Source organism: Candoia aspera, chromosome 1 (assembly GCF_035149785.1).
Source record: "Candoia aspera isolate rCanAsp1 chromosome 1, rCanAsp1.hap2, whole genome shotgun sequence".
Taxonomy (NCBI): domain Eukaryota; kingdom Metazoa; phylum Chordata; class Lepidosauria; order Squamata; family Boidae; genus Candoia; species Candoia aspera.
Genome location: NC_086153.1, coordinates 199,851,155 through 199,863,693, shown reverse-complemented (window position 1 = coordinate 199,863,693; position 12,539 = coordinate 199,851,155). Strand labels below are relative to the sequence as shown.

At 36.0% G+C, this 12,539-nt stretch overlaps 1 protein-coding gene across 11 annotated transcripts in view; it reads right to left on the bottom strand.

Annotated features, from left to right (window-relative positions):
• The window catches only part of BAZ2B (bromodomain adjacent to zinc finger domain 2B), a 229,667-nt gene that overhangs the window by 53,123 nt on the left and 164,005 nt on the right, over positions 1–12,539 (bottom strand). For 6 of the 11 annotated variants that reach the window (XM_063318319.1, XM_063318320.1, XM_063318321.1 and 3 more), the window contains exons 9-13: positions 9,415–10,036; positions 7,782–8,081; positions 5,217–5,277; positions 3,441–3,549; positions 3,069–3,170 (exon numbers count right to left, since the gene is read on the bottom strand). In XM_063318319.1, coding sequence (XP_063174389.1) covers positions 3,069–3,170; positions 3,441–3,549; positions 5,217–5,277; positions 7,782–8,081; positions 9,415–10,036 — 1,194 coding nt within the window. The remainder of the gene's footprint in view (positions 1–3,068; positions 3,171–3,440; positions 3,550–5,216; positions 5,278–7,781; positions 8,082–9,414; positions 10,037–12,539) is intronic. The other 5 variants (XM_063318323.1, XM_063318322.1, XM_063318328.1 and 2 more) reach the window with 1 other exon arrangement.

The window sequence follows — 12,539 nt, the reverse complement described above, 5'->3', positions numbered from 1 at the left end:
ATCAGGAAGAGAACCAGATTAGAGAAGACTGGCCTAAAATTACAATGAATTTAGGGCTTACAGAAGTAAGACTGTTATAGACATATACAAAAACGCATATAAAAAGCATTATTTATACCAGCAAACATAAAGCAAAAGCTGCTATTCTGAATTTTTTATTCTGAATTCATACTCGTCCTAACTTGTATTTGTCTCAAGCATACATACTGCAATAAAAAAACCTCCTAACAGTGAAGAGTTACTTACCTTATTTTCTCTGTAGTTTACGTAAGGTCCACACTAACTCTTTACATAAGCTCACACACTAAAAGTGCTTCTGCTCTCCAAATTTCTTAAATATGTTTTGCTAACACCCAAAATGAAGACAAAGGTGAATTCAAAACTAACACTCAGCACAATCAAATGGTTTATTTGGTTTGCCCAGCTAGAAATTGTCTCAAATTGACTACATCAAACCAAAGATGTACCAAGAAATTGACAATGAATACGACAGTCAAAAGGTCTATAACTGACAGTTAAGCCTGGTAAGAAATCTAAATTGATCCTCTACAATTATTCCAGTGTTTAGTACCATCAAAATAATGGCATTTCAATGGAGTTATACGGCTTTTTTCCAACATACAATCATGGCTACTAATAAAAACTGTGGCAAAAATCTGAGGTGGAGGGCCCAATGTTTACGATCAAAAAAGCATTTTTCTCAAAATCAATTCAATTACATAAAGAGACAAAATTAATCAGCAAGGACAGGGGAAAAACAGTTTAAATTTCAGAAAAATCAGAAAAACAATTAGAAGTTGTGATCTAGGTTTAATAAAGTTACTGAGATATCCTAGCAGTTTGAGAACAACCCAGTACAGCACACTGTCTAAGTCTGAGTTATGTAAGAAATATGAAAGGAAAGAATTAAAGTGGTACCATCTGTGCAACATAATATGCAATTATGAAATTAGAGGGAAACTGTCCTATGGTCGAAATCGTATGCTGACATATCCAGATCAGAGTTCTGAATGCATTGTATATGTCAAACTGTCTTAACTGTCACCTGTTATCTACCATTTTCATTTGTTGTGGATTTTGCGAAGGTACATCAGGAACTGTAGTTCTGAGACAGAGTCTATGATTTCACCAAAGATTCTGTTAACTGCTCACTATACCATAATCTACTCAATCCCTCAGAGGAATCCATTACAATAAAAACCTGATCATATTAATGTAATAGCTTTCTCCAATAATCCTGGGAATTACTACAGCTTGATAAAGACTCTGAAAATACTCCATCAAAAATCTATAACTCTACTCACAGGATTTGCTGATGGGAGGGAATGGCCATTACAGTTTTAATCTGTATTGCAGATATACCCAAGATTTATTTTATTTCAATAAAAATAATCTAAAACCATTATCATTAAAAATAATCCAAGATCAAAATAATCCACTCTAGTCCTTTAAGAAGCAGAGGAAGTAATTATACATTTATTTCTTGGACATAGGAAAGTGCTTACATGCAAGCATGCACCTCATTTCAAAAAAGTAAAAAAATAAAGGTGGTCTGTTCAAAGAAGAAAATTAAATGTTAGGGAGAAGAATTTTAACTTGTCCTTTTCCTTGATATGCTAGTTTTGAAACTACATAGAACTTTCTGCATGAATAAATATTGCATGAGTCTGTTTTATATTCCTATCCATTATCTATGAGAGTCCACAATGACCCGCATTATTGACATCTTTTTACATGAATAAACTTTCATAGGACCAACCATAAGCCTCCATTTTCTTCACCTACTGGATAAAAAATCCAAGCAGAGCCATTTCCCCAAGTATGTGGTTCTACAGTGTTATGCTTTTCTGGTAAATACCATCTTTTTGTAGAAAGGCTTGTAGGAACATAGTGTAACAACCATGTGGAATTACTCCAAATGTTTAGGAAAGAGTTTTTGGAGTACACGGCAAATATCTGCACATATCTGATTTGTAGCTATTGAACATACGGGGGAAGAAAAGATTGTACTTTAAAATCACAGAGAAGGAATGCTACTTATTACATAGGAATATATCAGATAAAGCATGTGATACAATATGAAGGAGGATACTGAGGTAGGGAATATACTGTAAAGGAGTATTTAGAATAAGCAAAGTTTTCTGTTTAAAAATCCAAAGAAATCAGACATAGAGTAAACCAAAAACTCACTATGCAAATTCTTACAACTATGTACATCCCTATGCACATGTATTTGAAAATAAGTCTCACTGACTTCATTAGGAGTTGCTTCCATGTAAGCCTGCACAGGATTAGACTGCATTTAGTCTACAATGGAGCATGGTGTCTCACTGGTAAAATGACTTTAGAAAATAATCTTCACCATAGTGTCCCTGACTGCCTTTTCAACTTACTTGTCTATACTTGGCACAGTTCCTCATGCATGCAACAAATACCTCTGTCTTTCTTATTTGAATTAATGCTACACAGGGAACTAAATAATTAAGAAAAAAATGTTGGAGACATAAATGTAACTATATACAGTATAACTGCCACTTGTCTATATCAGAAACAAAGCTTTCACAAATGTTGAAAGGAATATGCCAATACTGGTATTATAATGGATGGAAGAGGGGTGTCCATTGATGAAATCCAATAGTCTAAGTCTACAGGTACCCTACATACACAATTTAACCACGGGAGGGTTTCCTAACCCGCTCACCCGCTCACCCACCCACCCACCCACCCATAATTAGGGCAGTGGAATATACTGAGCATCTCAGACCAGTAATATTAGATAATGGCATTGACTGCAATTTGAACAATACCAATTTGGGTTCAACTGGATACTAAACAGCTGAACAAAGTGAAAACACTGAATTGTGAAGGTTTTTCAGCACTTTCCGTGGTCATGTGCTCAGTCCACTCAATCTCTCCAATAAAATCACAAGTACTGCTGTAAGAATGAACCAGCTAACAATAGCAATGCTCCAGAGTGTAGTAAAAATATATATAGGTATATATATTTCACTTAGATTTATGATACTACTCCTCGGATCAAAGACTTTACTTTTTTAAAAAGCGGATACCTGCGGTCCATCTCTGGCTTCATAGAAGTCACCCACTCCTATTTTTGCACTGAAGCTGAAATTGTCCCTTGAGATATCCATTATTCCATTTCTGCTGAGATACTGAAAAAATCACATATTTTTCCACTTCAGGTTTTAAGTCATTACAACCCAGCTTTGATGTACAGCTACTATTAGAGAAGTCAAATACTTTGCATATTCTAGCAGGAGACTATGACTTTACAGTAGGTGAATTCAGAGGCAGGTTAAGGACCATTAGCCTCCACATTGCAGGCCATTTTGTATCAAAGAACTTTACAGGAGGAAAAAGTTCATTTAAACAAAAATGTGCATGCTAAATGAATACCCAAAAGCATAATGTTTAAAATATACCTTTACAACTTCTGGGTACTGCCTTAACTTCTTTCCACATGGTGCATAATATGCTACTTCTCCTTGAAGGCGGCCACCAAAGTTCCTTATTCTTGTTTCCCTTTGCCACCTGTAAATAAATGCAGTTCTGTGTTAAGAGACAAACAAGGAAAGGAATTATCTATGTACTTATTTGGAAATACGTTTTTTAGAAGTTAGTAGATTTACTTCTTAACAAATATACATGTGGTTGAGAAGACATAGAACAGCTCTTCCTAGTCAAGAGTAACTGGTACTGGGCTAGATATACGGAAGGGCATGAAGGTGTTGGACTAGGACTGTGGAGACTCAAGTTCAAGTCCACCCTCACTCATGGGCACTCAATGGATTACTTTGGGCCACAGGATTATTATGGGGCAAAATGGGGGGAAGGGGTGCTATGTATAGTGCCTTGAATTTCTAGAGCAGTGTTTCTCAACTTTAGCAACTTTAAGATATGTCTTAATATATATTATATGTCTTAAATCTAATAGTAAATAAATCTGACAGTATAAATACATAAACAAAGCAAATACAACTTTGATATGAGATCATGAAGGTCCTTTGAAATTTCCCAAGTCCTGTTTGTGATTCAGTAACATTCTGATGAAATGTCATACACAAAAAATTAAACCTACACCAAAAGAAGTATATCAGAAATCTTAGCAGTAGGGTAAAACTAGCTTTCAAGGTAAGGAAGGACAGGGGACTGAGCTGATGATTCAGATTGTAGTTGGAATCTATAAAGAAAGCTGGGTTATCAGAAACTGATAGATCTAGTGTGGGAATTCCCTGTACAAAGCAAAAAGAAAATACAGTATGCAGTACATTGCAAGAAGAAGTAAGAAGCAAAGACACTAGTAATGCAAACTAGTCTAGGGTGTGTGAAAAATGGAAGCTTGAAAAATTGTGGATGATCCAGCAGGATTAACATATTTTGTCAATCTAATTGCCTGGACACATTTCAAACATGGTATATCTATTCAGAAAAATATAGGGAAAGAGTTCAGTGTATAAATTTGCCTAGCACAATAGAAAAAACTTTAGGGTTTCCTATGAAATACATTGTCCTCCCGTTACCTATTTCCCCACAACAAATCCAAAACATTATTCTATGTTCTGGAGGAACTGGATTTTGTTTAGTAATGAAACTCTAAGAGTTTATTACCTATTAAAACTCTGTGTCCTCCCTACAAGGCAGAGTAAAGGAGAAGATGAATGGGGGAGGTAGCTTTCCAAGCCTCCATCTCCTTTCAACTGGACCCCTAAGCAGTTTTAAATCATTCCTTCCATTCAGATTCCCAAAATGAATGTAGCCTTGGTTGAGTAATAAATTAACACTCCAAAGAGAGAGATTCTCAGAATTGGTAGGTTCAAATGAAGCTACACAGTGCTCCCACCCAGAAATTCTCTTCCACAAGTGCTTCCTATTTAATGTCAGATTGCAAATATGGCCCTTTAGTCAGAGCAACTTATAATTTGGTCTTCAGAATTGACAATCATAACACTAAATTTTCAAGAAAAAAAAATGTAACAAGATATAGTACAAATAAATATTTTATTCCACTTCCATCAAGCCTAAACTCATTTTGTTCATTGTTTATTCGTTCAGTCGCTTCTGACTCTTCGTGACTTCATGGACCAGCCCACACCAGAGCTTTCGGTCGCCAACATCTTAAAATCATTTCCTTTCAGAATGGTAAAAGCACACAGCAAATAAAGGCTGCTAAAATTTAATTTCAAATTTACTGTACGTACCCATACTCCAGAGGAATGCGCAATTCTCGTTCATCTGTCACTCGTCGCCTTTTTGAAGCACCTTAAATAGAATTCAAAGGGTCAATTTATGAAACAAACAGAAATTAAAACTAGTTGACAAACAGAAATAAAAGTTGATCATTTTAATTTGCTAATATTTCTCACATCCTACTAAAAAACAAAAGGAGCACAACTCTGCTGATTAGTAGATCATACAATATTAAACCATATAATTAAGCTGAATTGAAGTCATGGACATATATCTCCCAATAACGTGCCAATCTATGGGAACTCCAGAACCAACTCAAATATCGGCTGCTGATGTATCATGAAGTAACTTATTCAACTTATTTTCAGAGAAAATGCATATTTCAGAGGTCTACAGCTCAGGCTTTTAATAAAATTTTTCCTTTTGATAGATCTCCAAGCCATTTTTTCACTCCTAGGAAAGGCATTGACAATTAGTTGCTAAATTGGATATTCACTAGAACAAAAATATGGCACAAACACAACATTACTTGAATATGTTTTTGCACACAGATTGGCCTAAGTCCTCAGTTTAGTGGTACAATGCAGCTTTGCATGCTGAAGGTCCCTGGCTCAATTCCTTGCATCTCTAAGTATGGCTAGGAGAAAATAATTTCTGAAACCATGGAAAGCTGTACATAAATTTTAGCCAAAATGATTGGTAATCTAACTTGGTACAACAGATTCCTTTGTGAGGTCCACCAACTTAGATGGCTTTAAAAGAGAATTAGACAATTCATGGAGAATATGGCTATAAATGAATACCAGTAATAGATTATCCCCATTAATAAAAACTTTAAGCTTGTTAACTATAAGTGGCTGGAGGAACATGAGTAGATGGGTATTATACACATTCTGCTTGTGGACTTCCCAAAATCATCTAATCAAACACAGAATACTAAATTAAATACACATTTTGTCTAATCTTCTTACATACAACAATTCATGCAGTTCATGTTGAGCCCAGCAGGATCTCCATTTTAGTTTTTCCCCTTAAAATAGACCAACAATTATACCCACCTTTAAAAAAATCCTCTCCTTTGCAGTGTTGTAGGAGTAGCACTACTGATGAAAGCTTTTTACGGCACACAGAAATATCATTCTAAACTAAAAGAGCTACTTGCTGCCAAAGTGTTAAAGAATGGGATTATATATATAGTTAAAACCTGGATGTCAGACAAACATCTGGCCATTTAGCTAGGTGGAAGGCAGGATAAAATTTCAATTAAGTCTTTAAATCTTATTAAAAATGAAAGCTATAACTTTTAATGCCTATAAATCTCCTACTGGGAAACAGTGGACTTGTATTTCAGTCAGGATAGGAGCAAGGTTTTTTGATAGTATGATTAGTCTGAATTAAAATATCAAAGTTATCAAACCAGATACACATTACATGTCTCCAGGACTTACTGAAACCAGTAACATATATACAGACACAAAGATGTGGTATTTTTAACCTAACATGCACTTACTTTATACTGCCAGTATTTTATAAAGCTAGTAGAACTTTATATACTTTTGAAAAAAAAGTGTATCAATGCAATTCATGAGATCACTTATAAATTTTGAAGAAGATGAGATTCTGCATAAACTCTTCTAGAGTGACCATTATAAGGGAATAGACATTCAACAACTTTTAGTAATAGCTAAAATTCATGTAAGATTATCTCTATATGCAATACTAGTCTAATGTTACTTTAAAATTCTTGTTCAGTTTTACAAAGCTTGTACATCTGTTCCTTATTTCTTTTTTGTTCTTTCCTCTTTTCTTTTTTGGAGGGTTGCACTTTTAAAAATCTTTAAAATGAAATAAAACCAAAATGCCCCACCCCACCCAAAAGAAGAAGCTCTAGGAATGATACAGCAGTGCCATCACAACAGTAGAATGTTCCTTGCCCAGTTTAAAAGATTGACATGTAGGCAGCATCCCAATCCCAAAATGAAAATGGGATAATAAATTGGGATCCAGATACTAAGGTGTCCAAGTATAATACTCAACTAATGAGTAGAACTTAGTCAGTTTCAGTTGATGGGTCTCCTTGACTGAGTTTTACGATAGAGGCAGGGTGGTCTGGCGCAAGTGCAAGTTAATGTATAAATGTCACATTATGGAATATTCACTGTCTCATTTTTCATCACCTTCTGGCCAAGTTAAGGATAATACCAGGGGATAATTCTGATGTTTTTCCTTGGAAGCCACAATTTGTGACAGCTAGCTTTCAAGTAAAAATGTGCAAGTCACTCTTTGCTGTTCATGTATCTAAGAGCAGCGAATTTAAGGCCCTCCATATGTTAAAGCTCCAGGCATCCCTATTAGTCAGGACGCTGAAAATTATAATCCAACAATATCTAGAAAATTACCAGTTTCCCATGAAGAGCAGTTCCCCACCCCACAGTCCCCAGGGACACAGATAAATCTTAATGTCAAAAAATATTCTATAACAAGCCAGATTTGAAAACTGAACAGTTACCATACCTTTTCAATTTCAATCAAAGATCATACACTAATCTTTTAAAAATAATAAATAAACGCTATACCACAATGGGTGCTTGAAGTAAGTCCAGATGATGGTGTTCCTACAAATACTGGTGAGGGGGACTCAGGGCATAATGCAGCTGGAGCAGAACTTGGTGTCTTTGCTACTTGGAGATTAAGTGGTGTTGAACAAGTGGCAAGACTGATAGAAGAGCTTTTAGAGGAAGAAGGGGTTTTGTTCAACTTAATTGTAGATTTTTCTCCCTCGGTGTCAGACTCTGACTCATCTGGATCTTTATCATCTTCTTCCTCATCATCTTCAGACCCTTCAGTATCAGACCCTTCTGAATTACTATCAGATTCTTTGAAAAAATAGAGAGAACCATGAATTACATAAAACAAATGGAGCCTCATTCCAGCATTCACTAGAATGTTGGGGAAAAAATAAGCAAGCAGGATCCAAGAAATCCAAAGTATGTACTGCAAAGAACAATTGCAGAGTCCACCCACTGGCAGTACTACATGGTGTAACAGAAAAACCACCTCTGTACTCGGAACTTGACCATATATCCATCAGGCTCTGATTTAATGTTGCACATCTGCCATTCGTGCTCTTACAAGAAAAATACAGCCCATGGGTTATATGTTGTCGTCTACCAAATACACTCCCAAGCAAGCTGTATGAGGCAGATGCTCCTTGAGCCTTTTTTTGACCACTAGAATTGCTGGTTGGCTACTCTTCACTTTGTAATTCATAAAAAAAAGGGCTGCAGGTCTGTTTAAGTTTTAACAGTATGCAAACCTCTTTAGCCACCGATACTGATTCTGAAGCTGAAGTTGAGTAGAATGTCATAGCTCTCATCACTTTCAGTGATTTCTAGTCTACATTTATATAGAATGTTGACACGCTTCCTTCATATGAAGAACTGTCCAGTAGCTACAAACATACTTATCTAGGAGTTAGACCCTACCTAGGTAAGCATGTACCTAGGAGGTAGTTAGGTATGCACCAATTACAGCTATCACAGCAAACGCACAGCACAGGTTTTGTTGTGCACCTATATGTTTGTACGTATATATAGAAACTAATCTCCTTCTGAATCCAACTGGCTTATTTCTAGGTATCTTTGTAGAGAATTGAAGCCTAAAATATTTAAACTAGGCCGTCAGTCCCTCCTGACTCGCCTCCCCCTCTTCACAAAGTTTTACTCTAGAAAGAAATCTCCCTACACTAGCGTTTCTTCATCAGTGTGCAACCAAATCAAATACTTCTCTCATAATTATTGTCTTCTTCCTGAAAGAATGATCCAGCATAGGAATATATAACCTGTGACACTCCAGATGTTGTTATTCTACAATTCCCAGTATCAGTAGGAAGTTTAGCTAACAGGGAGATATGTTGGGAGCTATAGTTCAACAACATCTGAAGTGTTGCTGGCCTGTTGTGATCTAAGAGCAATTGTAGTAACAGCAGCAGCAGCAACCCCACCACCACTAGTTCAAATAAATTAGGAATTATGCTGCATTAGGGTTGGCTCATCTCTATAGTTCTTATCTCAAAGCTCAGCATTAAATACAGAAACCAGTATAGAACCATAAGCCTCAGCATAAATTCAAGACACTTGCAGCACAGAAAATGGTGTTTTAGAAAGATGCAGGCATTCATTTTACACAGGTTCTTTAAAGTAAATAAACCTGATTGACTGTCATCAGAATCTTCATCTTCATCATCATCATCTTCTTCATCATCATCATCCTCGTCATCCTCGTCGTCATCATTTGAATCTTCAGAATCTTTACTGCTAAGAACATCTGAATCTGTTCCTCTGAATTGTTCAACTAATGATTTTGCAGAAGAATGACTGTGTTGTGTTTTTACTGCTGTTACTGTATTATTGCTGACTGCCTTTTCCTTTGCTTGGCCAGGTAATACAGGAGAGGTAGAAGACATAACAGATGTCCGGTTGCTTGGTGTCTTTTTCCCACACGTGCTTAAATTTACTGGTGAGGAAAAGGTTACATTGCTGGAAGTAGATATGTTTTCATTGACCTTGGGTTGAGATTTGGATTTGGTGGTAAGTGCTAGAGGAGCCTCTTGAATGACGGTTTGAATTACTCCATTAGGTTGATGATTACCTAAAAGTGCATTGGTCAAGAAAGGATTAGAATGGTTGTTTTCTAAAGAGGTGTGTTTTTGATGAGCTGGTGATGAACTGGTTGGCTTTGGACTTGATAACGCTGTGATAACCTTCTTCAGGTTCTTGGATGACTCGTGCTGTTTCTTGAATTGTGCTGGGAATGTTTGTTTGTATTGTTCCTGCAGAAACACAAAAAACATAACAAATTTCACCAAATACAATAGGAAATGTACTTAAGCAGCTATGCTCTGAAAAAGTAACTTTAAAGAGATAGGTGGAAGGTGAATATATACAGGCAATATATATTCTCAATATTAGTTCATTGGGAACAGTAGCAGGAGATGCCCAGTTTACGAAGTATCTGATTACCCACTGTGGAAACAAACTGTTGGCTAGACTTAGCTGATCTTCGAAAGCTGCTTTTACATTCTTATAAATAAGCTACTGCACATGACCAAATAAATTGCCTTAGACTTCATAAATAAGAAAAAAATCAGTTAATCAAAATCACATTATTAAATTAGGCTGGCAAACCTTAATTGTTACTTACTGGGGTACTTTAGCAACAGAAAGAAGATGAATATATTCTCTGTAATTCTATATGTATTCAAGATAGAAGTAACAGATACAGTATCCCAACAATTAATAGTTGGAGAAGAAATCTACATGCATCTACTTGCATTATCAACAGAGCCATGATAACATCCACTAAGATTTGCTATGGAAAAAGAAAAGTTAGAATGCCTATTCTGTTTAACTGAAGAAACTGCCACTATAACCAATAGTGCTTAACATATGGGGGAAGAAAGATTTTGAAATGGGCTGTAAATAAAGTACCATAAATTTTCCAACAGATAGGCATAATGCTGTGTTAGTGGTTAACTGCTAATAAAGTATTCCAATCTAACCAATTGCAATGTGTTTACTATACTTCCCATTCAAAATCCTGTGGTGAAATATTAATCCATGCAAGTGCCTATGTACATACATAGCCATCACACTATTTTCCCTTGTGGAATAAACAACGTTATGCAAAATATAGAGGACAGTAATAAGTATTAAGCCAAATAAATTAAGGCATGGAATGGGAAAAAGGAAATATAGCTCAATCTAATTTATATCAACATGGTTCACTGTACCTCACCATACCTTTCTTTCTTTGCAAACCACCCTTGCTTCCACCATGTCCATATGCCAATTGATGTATTGCTTTTTTGTTCTTTAAATTTCTTATGCTTCCCTTTTTTGAAGGAGCTCACTAGCTCAGCAACAACAGCAATAATTTATTAGAATTATAAGGCCACCAAATCAGAGGTGGCTTAAAATTAAAACAATCAAATACAGAAAACAAACCAAGCTTAGGGGAAGTACATAAAAAACAATTTCAACTATCCCTCTTTATTTTTGACTTGGTGAAATCACACAACACCTCGGCCAATAGCCTCTTTGAAAGGCCAAATTCTCAGTTTTTTTCTAATACACAGTAGGTCTTTCTTCCACGTAACATAGTGTGCAAAAGCATACTCTTACCCAAACATTTATTCCAACGAACTTTATTCCTCTCAATAGACCAAATACTATTTACTACCTTTATACTTTACAGATTCATCTACTTCCTCTAGTTTTTCATCATTCAAGTATAACTTGCAATTACTACCTTGGTCTTCAATACATTAATTTTCACCACACACTTGCTACATCATACAATCTAACCTCTATTGCAAATCATCCAGGTTCTCAACCAAGTATGTGACATCATCTGCACACTAAAGAATACATATGTCACATCCCCAATCAAAATACCTCTAACTCACCCCAAGTGTTCCTTACACAACTATCCATCAATATATTAAAGAACCAAGAGGATATCATACATCCTTGTCTTATTCCCTGCTCAGTATTGAACCATTCACCAAGCATTCCATCTATACTCATACATGCTTTACTTCTATCATATATTGCTCTTACTGCATTCAGCAACCAACATTAAACTCCATATTCAGGTAAAACATTCCAGAATTCCAGCCTATTCACTTTATCATATGCTTTTTCTAAACCCACAAGCTTACAATAAACTTTCTTTGTTAATCATATATTTCTCAATCAACTGGTAGAGAGCAAAAATCTAGTCTGCACACTCCCTGCCTGGCATAAAGCCACACTGCACTTCCCAAATGTTACTCACCTCTCACATCCTGTCAATCAGAATTCTGCTGAGCACCTTCTCATGCTCATTTAACAAACTAAATGCCATTTAGTTTTACATTCATTCTTGGTACTTCTACCTTTGCGTGGTGTATAAGAACAGCATTCTTCCAGTAGTCATGTGGAGGTGGAGCCTTATCATTACACACATTAAATAAACACAGACTCTCCATAAAAGAAAACATCCATATTTTAACATTTGTCCAGTTACAGGTAGTCCTTGCTTGGTGACCACAATTGGGATGGCAACTCTATTGCTAAGCACCGTGGTCACTAAGCAAAACATCACAGGACTGTGATGGGCTTATAACCTCACTTTCCCTTTGGTCATTAAGTGAATCACTGTGATTAAATGAAACACATGACTGTGACTTATGATTTTACTTCTGTTTTCTCTATTAACTCTGCTTGTCACGAGCCAGTCATGAAGCACACAAATGGTGATCATGTAACTGCGATTCTGCAATGGTCATAAAT